This window comes from Actinia tenebrosa, unplaced genomic scaffold (genome assembly GCF_029948245.1).
Source record: "Actinia tenebrosa isolate PJP-AT-01 unplaced genomic scaffold, QUT_ActTen_1.0 PGA_scaffold7__59_contigs__length_16204524, whole genome shotgun sequence".
In the NCBI taxonomy this organism is placed as follows: domain Eukaryota; kingdom Metazoa; phylum Cnidaria; class Anthozoa; order Actiniaria; family Actiniidae; genus Actinia; species Actinia tenebrosa.
This window is the reverse complement of record NW_028292584.1, coordinates 3,192,305-3,214,982: the sequence shown is the minus strand read 5'-3', so window position 1 is coordinate 3,214,982 and position 22,678 is coordinate 3,192,305. Positions and strand designations below refer to the sequence as shown.

At 37.8% G+C, this 22,678-nt stretch overlaps 1 protein-coding gene and 1 long non-coding RNA gene across 2 annotated transcripts; one reads left to right on the top strand and one right to left on the bottom strand.

Annotated features, from left to right (window-relative positions):
- Nucleotides 1-3,412: 3,412 nt before the first annotated feature.
- On the top strand, nucleotides 3,413-5,583 carry LOC116294584 (uncharacterized). Its single transcript, XR_004196944.1, has 3 exons — nucleotides 3,413-3,540; nucleotides 3,624-3,815; nucleotides 4,838-5,583. It is a non-coding gene; the product is annotated as an uncharacterized LOC116294584 (long non-coding RNA).
- A 9,165-nt stretch (nucleotides 5,584-14,748) lies between these two features.
- Nucleotides 14,749-17,213, bottom strand: LOC116294582 (uncharacterized). Its single transcript, XM_031702214.2, has one exon. It carries the CDS (start codon nucleotides 17,162-17,164, stop codon nucleotides 15,704-15,706), a length of 1,461 nt encoding a protein of 486 aa, XP_031558074.1. The 5' UTR covers nucleotides 17,165-17,213; the 3' UTR covers nucleotides 14,749-15,703.
- Nucleotides 17,214-22,678: the final 5,465 nt, after the last annotated feature.

Genomic DNA, 22,678 nt, shown 5'->3' with positions numbered 1-22,678 from the left:
TCCGTACTCATTAACTCGGCGACTTTACCTTTCCATTCTGCCACGGGTTGAATCATGGAGTGAACAAAGCAGGGGTCTTTCAGGACATCTGTCGTGGGTGGTAGCGGAGGACACTTGTTGCGCTCCATTTCTGGGCTCTCAATCCACCAGGATTCAAACTCTCGCCTCTCGTAGTGTAGACGATGGTATTTTGTATCTTTTAGAAGTTTGCCAAGCTTCTGGACCAAATAGTCTGCATTGTCCTTATAACAGGAGAATTTCGCAGCTCGTTTAAATAAGTCAATTCCCTTTTGTATTTCGCTGTTCGTGACTTCGAGTTTCTTCTTGGAAGATCTCTCCTTGCAGTATAAGACAACAAAGCTTGCGACTTCTTCCGCGGGTACTTTAACAAGAGGAATCCTTGTATGAACGATTTGAAAGTATTTTTGAACGACAGAAAGAACTTCGTTTTCTGGGATCTCTTCTTGTACGAATCCATCGCGGAACTCACCCCCGACGTAGCAGAGCAAACCAACCAAAGTGTGCGTACGTTTGTTGCCGTTTTTTCCGCTACCATGATTTTTAAAGAGTCCAAAAGCGATAAAATTTCCTCTTCCGTCGGTGCTTGAGACCAACGACAGTCCATGTGGATAATTTGCAAAGTCCTCACAAGATAATGTAACAGCAGAGCTCATTTTTTTGAATTGACTTGTATGCTTCTTATTCTTTAGTGAAATGACTGTTTTGTTTGTTTACTTCTTGTTGTCATCGTGATCACGTGACCGTTCGGTCGTTACCGAGAACGCGCACCTCAAAAAAAGCGCGCGCACTTTATTCGTTTGTTTTATTTCGGTGCGCGAGCGAATGCGAAAAGGTGTGCGCTCGTTGCACGCGCAAGAATGGTAAAGATAGCTTGTTTCTTCACTCTTTAATGTTGCCCATTCATTTTTAGACTTATTTCCATAATAGGAGGAAAATTACAATTAAAAAGCTCATTTTTAAGTTGAATGTGCAATAGCTTTTTCTAAAGGAAAACCGTCACAGTTGATAACTGTTAAATGAGTAATTAAAGTAGCGAAGAAGAAAAGTAAATAAAAGGAAAGGAAAGTTTAGCTTGTTTCGTTCACAAGCATTTCTAATAGCTAATTAGTCTTACATCAACTGATGATGGCAGAGGTCACTGCCGAAACATGTATGTTAAACTCAAAAGTGTAGTTCTGCTCTGTTTTACGCCAGTTTGGTCTTGGTAATGAAAATGTGAGAAAACTTCCGGATGATTGATCGCCGGGCATCTTTTTTTTAAGTGTGACGTAATTCGAACAAAAAACGACTTCCGGGTCCAACTTAATAATTACTTCTACAGACATTTTTCTGTGTTTTTACTTCAAAGCAGGATTTTCTGTTCATATATCTAAATGTTGAAGGTAGAGAACAAATCCTGGAATACGTTATGACAAGATTTTAGCGATCTTTTGCGTGATTGGACCCGGAAGTACGTCACAACTTAAAAGCCCTAGAGCTGTTACATTTAAATAGGTGGCTGGTCAGTAGTTAGCAACCTCTAGGATATACGTACAGTCAGTTATTGACCTTTGAATAGGTTCATTGAATAATTAACATAAACGACAATTTTATTACACATAATATCACTAAGCTGAATAGCAAGGCTTTGAAATTTCGTACCTTTTGTGGGGTTCCTGTGTACAAAGGTATCCCATGCATGTAAAAAAAACAACGCTGATATACGCGGTCTATGTAGGCTGGTTAAGGTTTTTCTCCATCTGAAAAATGAGAGCGTAGGAAAGACATTAATGTTGAAAATTTGAATTGATGCGTACCAAGTCTAGACCCAATGATAACGTTACGACTGACAACCTTCAAATTTTATCAATACCCTGAAACAACCTCTGGGCTGATCAAAGTCAGGGCATGGCTAACTCACAGATCAAACCCTGAAACAACCTCTGGGCAGATCTAAGTCAGGGCATGGCTAACTCACAGATCAAACCCTGAAACAACCTCTGGACAGAGCTAAGTCAGGGCATGGCTAACTCACAGATCGAGCCCAGAAACAACCTCTGGACAGATCTAAGTCAGAGCATGGCTAACTCACAGATCGAACGCAGAAACAACCTCTTGGCTGATCAAAGTCAGGGCACGGCTAACTCACAGATAGAACTCTGAAACAACCTCTGGACAGATCTAAGTCAGGGCATGGCTAACTCACAGATCGAACGCAGAAACAACCTCTTGGCTGATCAAAGTCAGGGCACGGCTAACTCACAGATCAAACCCTGAAACAACCTCTGGGCTGATCAAAGTCAGGGCACAGCTAACTCACAGATGGAAATGGAATATTTAGAATGTAGATTCTTTTGCCGGGATGTTGATTAAAAAGGAAACAGTTATTCCTTCTCGCCAGCAATAATTTAAAAGGACTTCAGAGTTTTGAGTGGACTTCCATCCTTTGTCAATGATGATTTTGATTTTCTCGTTTTCACGAACAAATTGAAATTAAGCTTGTTAGTTTTCGAGATGAAAAACCCTCGAATCAAGAGAGACTCTTTACAAACTCCACATGTGAGGCCGAGTCTGAGAATTGAACCCGAGACCCCAGAGGTGAAATGTGTGCACTACAGTTACACTACCCTTGATTCCCAAACTAGACAACAGACAAACAGATGGGCTACTGTATTTTCCTGAGAGGTGGGGTTCATAACACAAGATCAACGCTTACAGATATGAATTTACACAATATAAATGAAGGTAAGAAAACAGTGCCTATCTAGAAAAGACAATGGGGCGTTACCGATTTTCATGCTGGTGTCCACCGTACCGCATTGGCTTTTTCCTTTCTCTCAAGGCATCCCTTTTTTATCTTTCATTTTCCCCCTTCAAATCAGTCCCCATTTCCATTTTTACTCTAATTTGACTTTTTACTCCTTTTTAAAATAGTGTTTATTTAGTGTAGGGCGTAATTCGAAACCCATTTCCCCCTTCCATTTGTTGCAGTTTTTGTTGCTTTTCCGTACGTTTTCCTTATTTTCGTTTGAAACTTTCCTCCAAGTAATAATTGTCCACTCCAAATTATAATTCAAGTTATTTTTAAAGCAAAAAGATTACACTTTTCTTCAATTTCAAGCCCATCGCCCCTATAGAAGCACAGGCCATCGATCATTGTCCTCCGAACAGCACTGTTTTGGGCTTTTCTAGCAATCAGTGACCAAGTAATATGACAATTGGCCATTTCCTTCTCCAAGCATTCCTCGGCCTCACTTACTTACAGTTGACAAGCCCCACTTACAAACACATTACAGTCACATGTAACTTAGACATCCATTCTAAGTTTAGCTACGCAAAGCGCTCCATTTGAGTTTTAGCCCTAGAAAAACAACCAACTTCCTTTGCTTGGATAAAGGCCAGGGTCTTTAGGAAGACTTGACGATTGATTCCTCAAAATGGTTACTTACGAAACGCAGGCAGACCTACATCATGCTGCGGGGAGCTAAACACGGATCTTTCAACGTTGTTGCTCGAATGGATGCTCTCAAACATTCCAAGGTAAAAAAAAAAAACAACTTTGCAATATTTTTTCTTGCCAAGGAATCTTACGATTTTAATCGAGGGTTCTTTTATTTCATCAGGGAACTAAATGCAATCAATACTGGAGCAGTTTAAGTGAACAATTTGTGAAGATTTCTTGCTCGACTTGAAAGATGGAAAAGACATGTATATCTGTATTTGTGTTCTTAGTTCAGATTTAGTTGTTTTGGTTGTTAGCTTATTTATTAACATGGATGGTGTGCTGGTGTGTGTGCTTTGCTTCAAGTTCTTAGGTAAAAGATGGTAGGTTTTCATTTTCAATCGTGCGTTCACGAGTCCGAGTCAGTAATGCTTATTTCTTTCGACCACAGGTCGAATGTAGAGTAATAACATTGAATTAATTGCACAAACTAGAAATTCTTTTAACTGTCTTTGAAACGTATTGAGACTTGAATAGTGGTGATCATCCTCTAGGAAGGACAGTGTCCTTCGTGGTCACTAAGCCTCTAGTTATTCAGTCGTTCACAGGTGAAGGGTTTGCGTGATGTACAAGTTTTACCTCATGCACCATGGATCAAATTCTAATCCTCAGAAAATCCAATTACCACCTGAACTGGAATTCCTTGATTCAGTTAAAAACGTTCTTGAAAAGTTTCTGAGTTTTACTGTTTTCTTCTGAGGAGAGCAGCAACCATTTCACCACCTGCAAGGCACGTTAAAAACCAATTCATCTCGCACCGGAACAACATAAAAAAGTATAAAGTTCCATGCAAATTGTAATGGCATTAAAAGCCCATTAAACACCCGCAAAAACCATCTTCATTGAATTAACACTTGAATGTTATCTGGGTGATTGCCTTGTCAGTTTGAAGTTTTGGCGGCGGATTTTCATGACGATCTTTCGCGCGCGCTCTAATGAGGAGTAACCTGTCGGTTATCGATTACCAACATGCTGCAAGACAACTACAGGAATGTCAAGCTTGCTTACAATTTACTTTTCTATGCGTTATTTTCTACTTATTCTTCGGATTTTTTTGTAAGCCGCACCGAGTGAATTGCAGACCTTTTGAAATGGTTTTTAAAAACAACCTTTAAAAATATCCTTGTTGTTATAACTCATAGTTCAGTTACATTTTCAATGTGAGGCAATAGCAAACGTACCACTTAGTTCGGCACCACATCAAAAAAGCCAACGACACTGCTAGAACATTGAATGGCACGAAAATTTCTTAATGAAATTGTTTGTTATACAAGCTGAGACCATCACTGCGGATAAAACCTACCACTGATAGTTATATTTCTTTTCTTTTATCAGGAAGAATTCCAAAGCACCGCCAAGAAATTAAAGTAGATGAGGAACCTTGGGATTTCTTTCACATGTATTTCCAAGCAACAACACTCGCACAAACAGCACTCTTCCTTACTACTAAAACGTCAGTGCGCTGCAATTCAACCACATTGCGACAGCATTCTCACAGCATTTGCCATTTGTTCGCCATTTTTATGGCAACAACAGTTTTATATCATATATTGTACATTTACTAAAGTACCCTGGCCAAATCAAGGCATACCCACCAGTACTAAGTACATCATAGCAGCTAAAGTCCGACACTTTATGGCACTTAAGTATTATTAATCTATTTGTCGTATTCTTCATACTTTATGTTTAGGATCTGTTTGAGGTATTGATAATATTTCTCTACAGAAACTCAGTGGCGGGTCCAGGAATTTAAAAAGGGGGGTTCCAAAATGGCCGTCACGTATAAAAAGCTGGTAAGATTGGCTTCACAAAACGGGGGTTCCAATTTCATTGAGCTGAGCGTAAAAAACATGATTGGCTTCACAAGATCTAACAAAAGGGGGTTTCCATGGAACCCATTGAACCACCTCTGGATCAGCCACTGTAACTAATAAGGTTTTGGTGCTTGTTCATCCGTACAAGACGTGACAAGATGTGTCCTTCAAATTACAGCATGAAAACTTGCTTCAAGAATTTATACACTAAATATTGTGGATTACAGTCAAATAAATATCGTTAATAAACAATAAATTGTATAAAAACTGGCTTTATTTATTATATTTATAATATTTACTAAAAGGGGATTTTCGTTGGCACAACATAGTAAAGGATATTAAATATCTAATGGTGACTTCCTAAGGCAAAGGTACTTCAGTTAGTTGAAGTATACAACATACAGCAAGATATGAAGTCCTACTTTCTCAACATAGTGCGGTGATCTGTAGAAGCACTTTAATATGCTAGGTATTGAATGCACACATTTACATACTAGGAGGATTTTCACTGGCAGATCAGAGAGAAGAATAGCTATTTTTAGTTAATGCTAGCAATTGCATATATACACAGGAAGGAAAGATACCTGTTTTTTTCCTCAACATCTTAGCATGATTTATGCACGTACTCTATCTAACTCATAAAGTTTTAACCATTCAACCACGTTGTGATGACAGAAACAATACTGCCAATATTTATCTATGATCATAATTTCATTTTTAAAGGAAATTTCTATAGTATGATTAAAGAAGGTACTCTAACACAGCCGAAATATAACTTGAAAATTCCTTTGAAAATTCCTTTGAAAATTTTTTTTAGTTCTCTCGCACTAGAGATTTTGACATCAATCATGTTGTGAGGACAGAAACGATACTGCCAATGTTTGTGCATGATTCAAGTAGAGATTTTATTTCTTTAAAGGAGAATATTCAGTTCTTTCACCAGTTTTGCCCCTTAAGAAATCAAGTTCCTCTGTACTGTTCTACGATGCCAAGAAGCCCTTTCATTGACTTGGAAACATAGCTTACAAAAGCAGAAAATTATACAAAGAAAATGACTATATACAGGAATTAAAGTGTTCAATGATGAGAAATTTTCAAAAGCACAAAATTTCACAAAGAAAATGATTATTTACGGGAATTAAAGTGTTCAAAGATGAGAAATTTTCAAAAGCACAAAATTTCACAAAGAAAATGACTATTTACAGGAATTAAAGTGTTTAAAGATGAGAAATTTTCAATGATCTAGTAATAGTTATCTCGAAGGTTTCATTAAATTACATGATTGGGAAAACTATCGTAAATTTTAATTACAAAATCCCTCTCTCTTTACAAAGTATTCTTTAAATGGATATATTCAGAGGAACTATAATTTAAGATGGAGATTTCCATAGACTGGAGTCAGGAAATATTGGAATGATGAATCAAAGTTTTGAGGAAGATGTGGAAACATTTAATGAGGTTATAGATCATTGTTGTTGATTGGATCAGTATTCTTATGAGTGGCTTGGATTCTTAGTAAGAAAAGAATAATTTCCCGACAGCAACACGACGTTGTTGTTGCAATGCTTTACTTTTCTTAATGCATGTGGCTGCGTAAATATATGCATGTATGAGGGAATTTATATGATTTTATACGCGATCAATGTCATATAATATTTTGTCATTTTATAATGCAGAAGCCTAAATGCAGGACAAAGTTATTAAAAGCTGACTGAATTCATCATCATTGTAAAATTAACTTTCAGTACGAAAGCCTAAGTACGAAGCAGATATTTCTTGTTTTGTTTTTGGGTACAAAAACAAGGGATTAAAATAATTTAAAAACAATATCACAGACGTGCTGCATCACGACAAAGTACAAAACCCCCTTCACGTGTGAGGTGTGAGTTCCCTTAGGAAACTATATTTTTAGTTATTTCTCGTTTAATTTTCTAATTTTTAGTTATGTACATTCCGCGTGTTTGTCAGTCCGCGTCGATTGAGGATGTCGAACAACCCAAGGATCACCTCATGTCCGAACTTTCTTCAAATCCAAGATGTTGAAAGCTATTGCCGTGCTAAAACATGCTAACTCGCGACCACCCAGTGATTTTACCAAAAGCATGAAAACTCCAGCTTCAAGGATTTATTTTAAAGCTCGATTAATGATGGAGTAATGTCGACGACGTCATTCAAAAGTGTGACAAAAGGCGACTGACGTCATCAACTGTCATGGCGCTCTCTACAGAGAGGGTTAATCTTGAAGGGTCGTTATCGCGAGCCACTTGAAAACGTTACCTCAAAAAGGATTAAATAATCGGGCAGAGATATTCATCGAACCTGAAATGGCTTGTACATAACCTGAAATAGGTTCCCTCTTTGGTTAATCCTTTTACGGTGATGGTTTTAGAGGATTACGTAAACAAAAAAACAACAAAAATAACTTCTTAAAAGTCAATGTTCATGGCATAAACCCCGCAAAAATAAAATAATCTGACAAAAATTATTGTATATCACTAGTCGTAAAAATCATAATTTACAACTTTATAATATTATATGAATATTTACAAAACATTTTTAGTAAAGAGAAAAATTATTGGATGAAAAAATTTATCTGATTTAAAAAAATGTATGGCTCATACTTCTTGAACAGTGGTAAAAAAATAGCTACAAATGCTGCTTGTAGGAATATTATCTTTGCATCAAGGATTTGATTTTAAAAAGTCATGTACCATGGAATGACATCTTTGCAGCACGGAAAGAATGTGTTCTGGTTCTTGGTCGAGTTTAAGGATATTTGATTTAACGACCTTTGCCTTCTACTATCACTAGATCATGATAGGTCTATTGTTTGGTGCTGTACTTTCGACTCTGAGATAAGGACTGTAACATCTGTAGTGTCATACATCCGTCAATGCATGGACCAAGTCCTAGTAGTTATTCTATCAAAGTTTCATCCATTATAACCAGGGCGGGATTCATTCCATGTTTGTTTCCACGCCAAAACAGAAAAACCTGTTCTTGTTTTGTGTTATATTTGTGAAAACAACGCGAGTTCAATCTAAAAGATACTAACCACCCTCACCGTAAGTTCATTTTTCAAAACTTTTATCATCGGAACGATGTTTTGGTTTCCGCTCGTTTCCTTTTGCGTCAGAAAATTGTTTTCAATAAACGTTTTTTGTTTGGCCAACTTTTGTTTTTGTTATCTACGTTTATTCTCTTCCTTTAGCGGTTCACATGGCCTCGAATTTGAGGTTTCACAACTTATGATTGCGGGTAACGAAGAGTTTCCCCGACAGCACATTTTACTTCAAGTGGCAGGGCTTTTAGAGGTAATTGATGTCTTCCTCAAGCTGTCGGCCCGCCAAAGTGTTGAGTAACAAGTCATTAAACAGGCCCTTGATAGCATATGCCATGCAGCAACTCCGTCATCAAAAACTGCAGCAATTAACCCTTTTAACTCCTGGGGATAGCGTTAAAAGGAGCCATTCTTGCTGAACAACAAGTCAATCACTCGTACGTGGTTCCATGTTTCTCGCGTCTTGCGTGAGGGGGAAAACGACAGGCTGTCAGCCATGTGTTTGTTTTCTGTGGGAATGTTCGCAATGCTGCAGAAAAAAGGTTTGCATTTGTGTTAGGGGAAAATGTGTGTGTCCCTCTAGCCTGACGCCCACCCAAGTGTCTTATCGCATGGGAGCTAAGCGGTCAGTATAATTGCTGCAATATCCGCTTGGATACCTGCCGACTCAACAGGCAAGCGATATCATCTCTTTACTCGGCCCTCTTTTGGATTCGATTCCATTTAAAGGAAACTATAAACGACTTTTATGTCTCGGGCAATTTACAAGCTTCCGTTGAGTAGCTCAGAAACAAATTTGATAATTTTTGGATTTTCTCCGCCTGGTGGACACAGCCAGGTGTAGGGACATCCCAGTGGGTTAATTATCTCTTGATAGACCAAGGTGATGTATTCCACTCGATTGCATGGCGAGCCCACATGTGGCCTTGCAGAGGAGAAAATCTGGTCTAATGTTTGAACATCTGAGAACTGTACAAACACAGTGGGCTTCTTCTCCTCGCTTTACTTCACATTCAGGAAACGCATGTAAAAATAGTTGCAAAATATTTTATCGTTGTACAAATTGATGTTCACAATTATGACATCCTTTCACAAACAACTTCATCACAAGGTGAAAAAGTTTTTTCTCACATGAGGAGGAATAAATGACAAAAATATAAAATGGTGTTGCCAAAATAAAAAAAAAAATTATTATTATTTCTGAATATTAAATTATAGCTAATGAATTGCTGGTTGTGATTACGGGATGGGCGTGTGCTGGCTATTGACAAAGACGAACGCTTGCTGAAGGAAAGGTCCAATTTTACTTCAAATAAAATATTTTTAGCGAAAACCCCAGTTCGTTAAAAAATGAGAGACTCAATGAGAAAAAATCGGTGAATACACTGAGCAACAAAGAGTTATTTTGAACCACATCTGCAAATGCAAAGACGCCAGAAACTTGATGCCAGGCATTGTTCAATCGAAAAATAAACGTTAAAGAAGATGTCGAAAAATTTCTTAAATTTTTCAAGGTTTTCTAATAATTTTGGGCTTTTTTTAAAGAGAGAGATAGAAAAGTAAAGAGCTGTATTTGACTTTAGACTGATTAACTGTTACAGGTTATTATAGTTTATGTTGTACTAATCCCGATTACCTTAACAAACACAAACCCAACAAACTTTATTTCACTTGTAAACACTACGGAACCAAAGCTATTGTCGTTCACGAAATCTTCTTAAGATGTGATTGAAAACAATTCAAAACGACCTAAATACACAAAAAGGGGTTAGCTCTACACGATATTTACTGTTTTTTCACCACTTCGAGAGCTGTTTGCTCAATAAATAGATGGTTTAGGACACGTTTGTTCGTGGGTTTTTTCTGTGCCAGTTGTAGTGTCAGCTCGTCAGCTCGCACTCGCTAGAGTTGGAGGTTGTTGGATGCGTAATGAAAGATCGTTCAAAGTCGAGTCGTCAGGCTTCATAAACTCACAGGGGAGCCAGTTCTTGGAATTACACGAAGTATTCTTAGTTTATTTTGACTAATAAGGAAGTATTGGGTTGAGTCTCAGTAGAAGGCAAACGATAAAAGGCTCTAAATGCTAAAACAACATGGATGGTCATTCGATAACCGAAGCTCAAGTGAGTCAGTGAGACCTTCTCGGAGTCGTAAACAGTTTTATCTTAAAAAGTTTCGACTTTGTTGGCGTTGAATGACATCAGGAAAAAAGTAAAAGCAACGGCTTCGACATGCATTTATTGGCAAGAAGCAAATTTCTGATTCTCAAGTCAAATACGTCTTTGAAAAGAACCGTTATATCTATAAAAGAAGGCAAGCAAGATGGCGGACTGTTACACGACCTTTACTAGTGGCAAATCCAGAGCAAACCCAAACTGGCGAAAGAAATTAGATTATGACGGCTTAGGAGAGTAGTATGAAATAAAAAAACGATACCTTAATCATGTGAAAATTGCTTTGCTCCACAGAATGGGAAATCACCCTGATTAGTTGTACGATAACAATGGCCGACACATTTGCCACACTTTCAAAGCTACACGCCATCGTATTCTCCTTGCTAAAAGTTTCTTAACTTCAAAATTTTCTATATTTTGCAAACTTTGCTCCTTGAGGTAGTGTACAAGGTTGTTTCAGCTGTGTTGAAGAATTATCTGGTTTAATTGTCGTTTCGTGATAAGAGAGTGTCATGCACTAACTTTGTTTTCTTTTGTCTTTGAGGTGGTCTTGCAACACTAGCTATTCCATCGGAATACTCAACAAAGAACTAAAAAAATGGTCACTCAAATCCAAAATGCCACAGATCACCTCAAAATTATGCAAGGATTCCATGTGTTTTTAATATTTTTTCAACCCAAGTAAAAAAACTTGCAAGGGTATCAGGCATTACACTGGGTTGAGTTCATAAGTCCTAGTGTTGCAAAAATGTGTCAGCCAAAAACCAACAAATTAGACACCTATAAGTTTTAATCTTAATAAATAAACTACAATCTTTATAAAAGACCTTAAGGAAATGATGGAAATCCTCTTATTTTGCATGACTTTTATGGCGAATAAACTTAATTTTTTCGAACTTTAGTTGAGCTTTTTCTAACTGCAGAACAATGTCCATGGTTGCCGAGTCTTGCATGTTGGCCATAGATAAAGATTCTCAACACAATATGGAATTACCTTAAAAACAAGCTTGAATTCATCAAACGAGCGCCAATTCATATTAAACACTAAAATGCATTATTATTATCCAAAGAAGTCAAATAATTACCATGAGTTTGTATCTTTTGAGATACAAATAATGAAGACATTGACTGATGCATAAGTCTTTGTAAAAAAAAAGACAAATTCTTTGGTAAATCTTAACTGTAAAATTTGTTGGAAAACTAAAACAATCAATGAAAGAAGAAAAAGCCGTATTCACTTCAGAGTCACACCAGACACAATTCCAGTCAAGATGCCATCTTGTATCGTAAAAAAATGGCTGTGACTGCGTGTAGGAGATGTTTTGAGAGTAAACCAGAACAGACAAAAATTATATTCTGAATAAATAGTAGCGTGGGAAAGAAACACCACGAAAATTATCTTAGAGCACAGTAAAAACACAATCAATCGATCTATGAAACGGCTTCTCCGTAATCTATTTAAAAATGCGCTAAAATTTTGTGCTTTGTCAAGAATCGAGCCCGGCAAGAGTTGAGGGGAACTTCTCTGAGATAAATTCTCACAAGCGAATAAAACGAATTCTTCTTTTCTTCACCATTGAATCCAAAAATTAAATAAGAGGAAAACTGTTTCTTGTATTTAAAAATTTGTAGCTTGGAAAAGAAAAACTGAAGAAAAACAATGCAGAAATACATGAACAACGTTGTAGAAGAAGATCGATAGGCGTGAGGGTGAAGAACTGTGAATGGACAAGAAAGATGGCTGCGAGATATGTTACAACCTCAAAGAAAATGTCCCTTACAACTAAAAATTTAAGTCACAAAAAGTGTTTAGGACTGTTTTGATGGAAACTCTAGAAAGATTAAAACTCGGCATACTTTTTGTTTTTTGCATCTTTACCATGCTCAACTGAGTGATGCTTGGAACATACTTGCACACTACAAAGCAATGAAAATGATGAGAGAAGAAGCCAAAAAAAAAAAAAAATTTATTTGAAAAAAATAATGCCTGAGTTAGGGTGTATAGGCTTTTTGAAGGAACTGAATTTCATCTGGACAACTTAGACTTTATGTCAGTAAAGAATGGGATGTTATGGTAGAGTGGTACTACATTATTACAAAATTGTTTCTTTGTAAAAGATCTGCAAGATGTTCCTAAGTCATACCATTAGACCACAACACAAATTGTTGTTAAATGAGTATTGTTTAAAAAGTCTGTAGGAAAACTAGCAGAGCCAGTGTGCCACGAAGTCAGTAACAAAACGTGGAAAATTTTTAGAAAAATTTATTTTTAACTCGGTTCATAAAAAATTTTCTGAAAACGACTCCAGTTGTCCGACATAAAATAAAGCACAAAAAAAATTTTTTTTCACAAAAAGTATGTACAAAAATAAACCACAATTATCTTTTAATGGGAAGCTCTTATGAAACGAATAGCCCAGCTATAATTATTAATTACCTAATGGAGATTGAATTCGCATGTTTAGTCAAAACAACCAACCAAACTTTCCCGCCTTACTTGAGGTTCTGTTCGCTATAATGAGAATTGCTTACAAAACTAAACTTAAATTTTCAAATTTACTAAGCGTTAAGCCATTTCTTGAGCTAAAAGTAGGTAGAAACTAAGAGAATTAGAGGGATTCCAGGTCGCGACGAAGGATTACAATAAACAATAGAGAAATAATCGTGATGGCTTACTTAGTGGACAGGACGGATGTTGGGAATTAACTCCAGATAAATTTGTGAATTTTATTCTACAGCTATCACTTGTTTGTGAAGCAAAGGATATCAAGGAAAATGTGTTGAAATGGAAAGCTAAAGTACCTGGAATTAGGCAATTAGGCAGATGAAACGAGAAAATCGGCAAACGTTATTGTGTGTAGGTGAATAAGTCGGCCAACGATTTGCTACAAGTTGCATAGCTGGATACGGTAGTAAAGTTCTGCACGGTCTTACAACAAGGCAAAGTTTAGTGATTTTGCAACATCTTTTGGGGAAATGTTAGTTTACGAGACTTAGCAAAAAAATTTTTAGAACTTCTAGGTTTGTGTCCATCGGCCCATAGTTTGGTTTTGCACAAACCCATTGATTGAATACCTCAATACACTATCAAATCATTCGGATTATATTAATGAAATAATCAGTCGAAAACAAACAAGCTCAAATGTTTCAACATCGCTCATGTGCAGCCTAGTGAATCTCAAAACATATTTGGCTCTATTTTTCCGCGAGACGTACAACGAAAATATTTAAAAACTTCTAATTGAAATCCTACACCAGTTTTGTACGATGTACCAAAGCTGGAAAAGCCAACATGGAATCGATCCCTTCAATGAAAATGTTTCTATATTATTTGTTACATCTTTGCCATTCAAAGTCCTCGGTATCTTTGATATCTATAGAGTTTCCTTTGCATCATTAGATTAATTTGTCCTACAGATAATGTATTTTTATTATCACTTTAGATACGATATTAGAAAATGAACCTATATGATCTGATAGCGGGTCTTTTTAGGAATCAAATCTCGATCTCGCAGTGTTGTCAAACTCTGACTTATAATAAAAGATGTCTTAATGTGTGGTTCTCTAACTGCGGTCTTTCTTTCATGATTCTTAAGAGTATTATTCAGTTTTGATCCAAGTGTTGAAGGTTTTCTCTCTCTTATCTGAACCGCGGTGATTGAACACGCGTGTCGTTAGCAGGCTTTCGACCACACACCAGTTGCTGTATGCCTAGCTTAAAGCTGCATTGTACAGGGTAATCATATCGCCACACCGGGAAAAATTTTACACTCAATTACCATGAAATTCAAAAATGGATTTGCCTTTTCCTGTTTCCCGTGAAGTAATAGGCCGTGATTGCCGCTGGATTACCAATCACAAAGCTCATCAACCTTCATCAAATGATGATGCCAATGAAATAATCTTTTTAATACTCCATTCTTTACAGCTACTAAACCTGTAATTCGCTACCCATCAAAGAATGAAATACCAAAGACAAGAAAAATATCCCTAGCTCTAAAGCACAGACTTGAAAAACTCATGCTGAAGATGAAAGAATGAAAAGATTTCAGCTCTGCAGGTTTTGATATAAAAATGCTTTGCTGGTAGAAGATAGTGTTCTGAATGATCTTGTGAGTGATGGAGTAATCCCAACGAACAGAAGTCTAAAGACTTTGACAAACATTCATACAAAGAATCGATAAGTGCAAAGAACAGTTGATACTCTTTTAAGCTTTATTGACCGACATGTACGAACAGCTTTCTACTCCATGATCTGTACATGGTACAAACACAGAGGGTCAGTAGTAACAGTTCTCTTCGATACACTAGCCAGTTGATCTCCTAAATATACTTAAAGCAACAAATATACAGCGTAACAAAATTGAACAAACGACTATAAACAAGTTACAACAATAATCTACCGTAAAGAAAATATGATAATTGATAATATACAAGTTTGACTGGATCTCAAGTTTACATACGGTTAAGGGTAATTTACAAAGACGCGCGTAATAAGATTATATAGCTGAAGGTTATTGGTAGGAAGCGAACGCATCATTACTGAACTACAACATTTGATTAAGAATTATTGCCCACAAAATTTTGATGGCTTTATATTTTATATAATTACCCTGATCAGCTCGCAAACTGTACATACGAGTTGCATTTATCGTCTTACAGTGCTTGCTTGTTGTGGTTAAGAATATGACAACATTACTAGCAATCGTGCTGTGTTTGTTAGCAGGATACGAGAAGAACCGTGGCCTTTTGAGTACATGTCTTTGAATGAAAAATTTCGCTTTGGAATTTAGAGAAAAACTTTCTAAATAAACGAGTACGAAATTCAAATCAATGGATTATTCGTAGCTAAATTATCACTAAAAATATTCATCTAACTCTCTTGGCGAGAAAAGTATCACTTATCTTCTCTCTCGACCAGACAATCAATTCAATTAATTTTTTCAATTGGGCTCTTCAAGATTTCCACGTACAAATTACGAGCTTCAAAAATCGTCTATGTAACACTTGAATACAAGAAATGAAAATTTACAACTCATATTTTTTCCTGTAAGTGCCTGAAAACAAGTTCAACGTTCTAGAGGATGCAAACAGACCTAAATAAAATGCATTGATAGTTCGCTTCATTCAGAATATACTAGTAATTTCAAGGTCAATAAAGAGAGCCCGAGTTGCTAGTACTATTATAAGTGGCACTTCCAGCTCCAAACTGACCTTGTGAAGGCTGAACATTACATCCAGTAACAGATCCATTGGACACGATCAGTCTCTGGGACTCGAACATCTCTCTCACGTTGGGGAACGATGGATGGCTTGCAGCTGTTTGGCTGTGCTGTGTTTGGCTGTGCGGGGAGGGTACCACTGGAGAAACTTCAGTAGCTATGGCGGGACTCGAGCCGTACTGGTGATGACTATACCAGCCACTTCTTGTAGTCTCGTAGGACGTGTACGGTGTATGCTGCTGACGGTGGAGAGGTTCTTCTAGAGCTGCGTGAGGATTCGTTTGATTGTAATGACTTAGATGTGGAGAATAGCGTGTCTGAACACCGGGTTCCGCGTGAGAGTCGTTGACAAACTGGCTCAAGGCAGGTCTCTCTGCACCGTTTGGAGGACTGTTTGAATACGAACCACACGCATACGTCGATGGAGAGTAGTTTTGTTGGGCCTGAGAATACGTACAATACCCATTATAACCGTACGAGGTCTGATCTTCAAAGCACTGGCGAGGAGGTGCGGTAGGGAAAGATGGAGGCGTAGATCGATTGTCGTCGTCCATCATGTACGGTTCTCTTTTGACGACGGTCTGCGGAGACTCTCGCTTTCCTCGCGGGATATTTACAACCACCATCTCTCTGTCGGGTGATGGACTGCTCTCGCGGTCTGGAGAGTTTTCTTCCTTTGTTTGTTGATCAGTTGATTGCTGCTTTTGACTTCCATTCTTACTAACGGAAGTGGATTTATGTGCGTTGTCATTGCTTGTATTGGTTGTTTCAGCTGAGGTGTTTTCCTCACCGTTCTCGTTCTTCTCCTCAGAACTATCACCCTCTTCACTCTTGACTACATCTTTCTTTCGAAAGCGTTTTCGCCTCCTAAGATAGCTGCCATTCTCGAACATGTTTAAGCTGTCAGGATCCAACATCCAGTAACTACCTTTGCCCGGTTTCTTGTCATCGCGGGGAACTTTCACAAAACACTCGTTAAGAGAAAGATTATGCCTAATTGAGTTCTGCCAGCCTTGTTTATTGTTCCTGTAATAAGGGAATCGGTCCATAATAAACTGATAAATCCCACTGAGTGTGACTCTCTTTTCGGGTGCACTTTGGATAGCCATAGCAATAAGAGCAATATAGCTGTATGGAGGTTTGACCATGTCTTGTCTAGCGGGGTGTTGAGATCGTGGAATAGGAGGCCCATAAAATCTATCTGGGCCATGCCTCGGTTCATACTGCCCAGCATGTCCGTACACTGGAAAATGAACGGATGGATACGGAGACGAGCCTTGACGGTAGAAGTCCGCGTAGCTTTGGTTCGCGTACACTGGTGATATCATGGTGTTGCTTGCGCTTGGAGTATTTGTTTGGTAAGGGTACATGGCCATTTCTGAAGCTGACATTCCACCCCTGACCACAGCACTGTGTCTGACTAAATGGCTTGAAGTTGTAGAGTCGCTTTTGATACGTATCTAACGCACTATTCTGAGTCACGCGTTTGACAATAAGATGGAAATTCAATTGATCAAATTACATCAATTACGTAGCAATTCCACGTCAAATCAACCAATCACAACGTACCCCCTATCTCAAGGGCCACACACGCAGAGAGGGGTCCATTACATGACGGAGGTATAATTTCATAGACCTTTTACTGAAATTAGCAATTGGACAAAAACCCTTGTCAACACCATTTCAACGAGGGTGATAGCTCCCGGGATTGTCACATTCAGACATGCCAGAATGATTTGCGCGGTCAAAGACCCGTAGAAAAAGCTTAATTGCATCTATTGAGGATCCGTGCCAAGCACAAACGCAGGCGGTGTACGAGATATACATACGTATAAGAATGTCGTCGAATTTTTTAAAGCCTGATAGGTTAGGGCACTGTGGTGGTTGAGTATTACGGGTAATTTGGGTTATATTTTAGGTCTTACACGTCCATTCCCGCAACACATGGCGAATGGAACCCACGACATAAACGACTCAAACATATGGCTACCAATCAGTGTGAACAGGTTTTCAGACCTTAACTTTTATCAGACGAATAAATTTCAAAATACCCAATAAGATGCGCTTCTCAAACGCTCACTTTCTGTCTTCCATGTATGGAGCATATATGCATGATACCGCCACGACAAATTGTTTGGCCTATTGATGTAACATCGAAGGTTGTGTGAAGAAAAACAATTGTGACAAAAGATTTAAGGACTTAGTGACACAATCGGCAACACAAAACATTGTCCTTGTTGTCCCGTTTAAATAGGGTAGTTTTTGAAAGGAAACAATTTGATCGTAAAGACCCTTTTAAAGGGTTAATTCACAACAGAATGGGCTTTGGGTATTTCAATGAGATTGTAACTCTTTTCTGCAGTGTTAGATATAGAGCATAATAGGGACATCCCGGGGGCGTGACCAGCCCTTATCGTGCAGATAATGGAGCCATAGATTTACATAACTTACCGTCAGCATAGTCGATTCGCTGATTGAAGAATGAAACGTTTGCGATCTTATCATCAAACTTGCCGCATTTTCAACCGACAATCATTTGCCCATTCAACCCCATCAGAAAGGAATTTTATTTACATCAAATTCATGTTTGGATTGACCCGGAAAAGATCGCAAAAGTGCATTTGTTAGATAAGTATTAGCTGGTATTTGTTCATTAATTCTTCTATAGAGTCCAATAGCTCACAAGCCAAGGCACGTTTAAAAGAGGTATTAAATAAATCGCTTACAATTAAGCAAAGATTTAAAAGTCGCTAAAACATTAAATTGAGAAAATAGAATTGAACGTCCAAGATATTCAGAAATTGCATGACTTTAAGTTTAAAAATCCATCGAAAGGTTGGACTTTGTAACAGCGTTAATGCACGGTACACAATCTAAAAATAAACGTGCACAAATAGCACGCAAGTAATCACCTGAACCTCAAATGATTCCTGAATGACAGCGCATGAAGTAAAGTGACAAGCAAGGTCATCCGTGCTTTGCAGATAATACACTATGACAAATAAGTCATTGGAAGATTTATCGGTGAATACGTTGCGCTTAATGATATCTAACAGCCCATTCTTGAATTCCTTTTCACTCACGTATACCAGTTTAGAATTTATCTCGGGGTCAATATGCGTTTAGGGGGCTCGTACGTAGGACCCTGAGGAAGGATGACACTATCACCACGCCTTCCACTTCATACAGCTTGACACAACTATCTGAATCGACACAAGATTTTATAGGTGTGGATGAGTTGCGTAAATGAATGGACAATTGGTTGGTGCTCTGAGAGGTCAAGTATGAGTTTTCTTGACGAATGACTACAGTCCAACGATTGGGACAACTTTAAGATACGGTCGTTATTCGTAGTTTGATAACCTTTACAATCAGCCGCCTAAATCTAGAAACGGTTGTTTGACAGCGGTGTTGCTGCGGATGGAACTGTGTTGATTAAATACCTGTGCCCTTGCGCGATAGGCTAATGAAGATGATATAACGACATCAGAGGAAATTCCCAATTTGTTAATACTTCTTGTTTTCGACCACACTTCCTATAATGAAACCAATGCTTGAAAACAAAACTAGTTTGTCACAAAAACACATGGATGATTTTCCAAAGCTGAAAGTGATAGCCTTAGAGATGATAACAAATCAGTTTCGAAAAATTGTTTAGTTCTATCTGGAACACGGCTCTCTGAAGGAGCATTATTAATTAAGGGATTCCGTGGTGAAAGTAAAGTTACCTTAACTTAACAAATAGGATATATATATACACATTTATATATAATTTCAAGTACCATGTTTTTTCCTCGTTGAAGCAATTCGAGAAATGTTTGCAAAATCTGAAGGGGGTGGTTAATGAGGATACATCTGTGATTACGACTCAGAAAAAGCGCAAACCACAAAGCAATGAACAGGAATTGGAATGAATGAAAAAAGTGACGTATAGTATAGGAAATAAACGTGAGAAATGTGACAAACTGACTGAAAGCTAGAGAGGAAGGGAAAGAAAAAGAGAAAAGGGAAAACGTAAGAGTAAGAGGTTCGGATAAACATTTTTAAGAAAAAATAAAAATATTTCCAAAGTCACGAACAATGACAATTGCAGGAATTGCAATGGAAATGGAAGACTCTGTAGATAAAGAGCCATACACGTGGAAAATAAGAGAAAAACAGCCGGAAAGAGTTGGGGGAGGGAGCCGGAGATCTGAAAGAGATAAGGAAACAGCGTAGGATGCCGTTTGAATGAATGTTAAAAGAAATACATTGAAATAAGTACGTGATTGACAGTTTAGTGCAAATAAGTGGTTAAGATACTCTGTAGAATAGCAAACAAGAGGAAATGTGTGGTACTGGACTGACTCAAACAGGGAGGGAGGGGAAAACGTAGGACTTATGAAAACATGTTAAAGAAACTGATATTTGGTGAAAATAGATGACTAAGATACTCTGGATCATAGGCAAGGAAATTAGAAAAGTGGGATAGTTAACAGTTCACTTCTGTTTGATAATGAATTGCCCCTAGTACTTGATCTTCATGTATAATGAATGAATACACATTTGCAAAGATGTTGAACAATGCCTGGTATCAAGAGGTTGTTTTGGCTGTGACAAACTCGGGGTTGTTCAACCCTTTTTGTGGCCAGAAGACGTGCTGGAAAAGCAACTACACTATGACCTGCATTAATGGATGCAAACAAATATACTGGGTTAATGGCTTGTATTTCAATCCAAGCATGGCCATGGTATTGTATAGTATCGTATCTGAAACAGATAGCAACCGAGTCCTTTTAAAAGCGCATACAGCAGCTGTGAATTCCTTGGCTTCTTCGCTTCACTTCTTCTTCTAGGCTTTTCTGCCATTTTTAACTTTTTAACGAAATCACCTAACTACTTAACAACAACAAACTACGTTCCAAGTTAGCACCAATATTTCTCTATCCAAATCTTCAAACTAGGTGACCACAGTTTCACCCTTCTGGGGTACCTATCGTTGGTCTTCCATCCATAATAGCCTGTTTCTCTCAATCTTCTCAACCAATATATATTCTCTTGTCAAAACAGTAATTCCCCCAAAAGCTTCAAAACAGCTTTCTGCATAAGCACCTATAGTCTATAGCTATCTTTAAAACGTGAAAGACATTTATAATTCTCGTTTTGAAATAATTTTTTTAGTATTATAGATTTTTGTAATAGTTTCGTTAAAGGTTTCCTAGGGTTTTTTCATTCTAGGTTTTGAGGGGTCTCCGTAGTCTTAGAGAAGGTGAGTTAGTTTTGAAGGGGAAAATATCAATATCCTAGCCTGAAACAGCCTCTGGAATGATGTAAGTCAGCTTGGCATGGCTATTACTCACAGATCAAACTCTGAAACAACCACTGGGTTGTATATTTTAGATGCACAATACACGTCCCAACCCACCGAGTTTTTATCGCAGATCGTTCTTTAAAAATAAATGTAAAAATAAATGTTTTTGTGAAAAAATGTTATTCTGGAAATCCGGCTTAAAAATTTCATTTGCGAAGACTTTGATAGGATTTTTCAAAATCAAAAATCCTACTTCTCCATTTAAAGATCAGGATTATTGAGTCATTCATTCTTCAAATATTTGTCCAGCAAGGCTCAACAAAATTCCCTTATAGTCAGTCTTACAGTTTGTCGGATTCATCTGACTGGGACTATTTACTTTGACCTTGATTAGAATTACAAAGTAAAGCTCTCTCACTGCAAATAAACTTGGAATGGCTTTTTAAAACTCGATTACGAAATCCACAGTGTTACGGGTTTTTTCTTGTCTCTCCGGCGCGCGCTTTTTCTCTCATACTCACTGCTCTAAAACTCAATGATCGAAAGCGAAACTTAATTCTCAACACTGTCGTTGCCAGAATTTAGAGATAATAGATAAGCCCCGCGATCTACAGTGACAAATTTATAATCCCTCTACGAATGAACCTCAAGAATTTGAATTTAAAAGAAAATCTTGCGTGATCAGTTAATAATGCGAGTAAAACAGGCGCGCGAAGAAGCATTGAAGAAGACGCAAATTCAGAACGCGCGTTCACTATTTCAGACTCGTATATTCAGGATCTTCAAAACTAAACCACTTGGAGCTTTCAGTAAGAGATAGAAGTACTAAATAAGAATAACAAAACTACATGGGTTGATTTGCAGGACTTGCCGGATTAGAGATAAATTGTGAACTATCGACCCTGGTGTTTCACTGACACAACGGCCGGCATGCGGAGCCTGATCCAAACTGACGGCTACCCGGCTTGACGCAGTTATAATCGCATCTAAACCTTATAAACTTCTTACGAGACTCGCTCACTTGGGAAACTGCATGCCAGGCATTTATGAGAGACATCCAACGTTTCTTTTGAGGGCCTTTTTATACATATAGTGTATGGGAAGTTCGGCTTAGTATTTTCAGTACTGATTCGAGTGTTCAAAACCCTGTGAAGGAAGGAAGGAAGAAGATAAAAGGAAAGGAAAGGAAAGGAAAGAAGAAAGGAAACACAAAAGTATTTGGCACTTAATGTAAAATAAGGGAAACTATAGGCTTAACTGAAAAAGAGAAAGGAAGGAATGAAGGAAGCCGAAAGAGAGGAAAGAGAGGTACAAAAGAGTTAGACTGGCCTTACTTTTCAAAATAATTATAGTCAAATGATGATAATCGAAGATACGAACAAATGAATGTAACAAATAAGTATTTCATGCTTCAATCGAATACGTGGCTAGCTACACGACTATGTTGACGCCCTGCCAAACAGTAGGCTTGGAAAAGATAAATTGTACTCAAACCGGGCAAGCAACATGCGGCCAAAATCATAAAGATTTGAGTAGTTCCATTGTTATCTGAAAGCTATCTACAGTAATATCAAAATTGTAGAACAAGATCAATGGAATATACCTTGATGGCAGT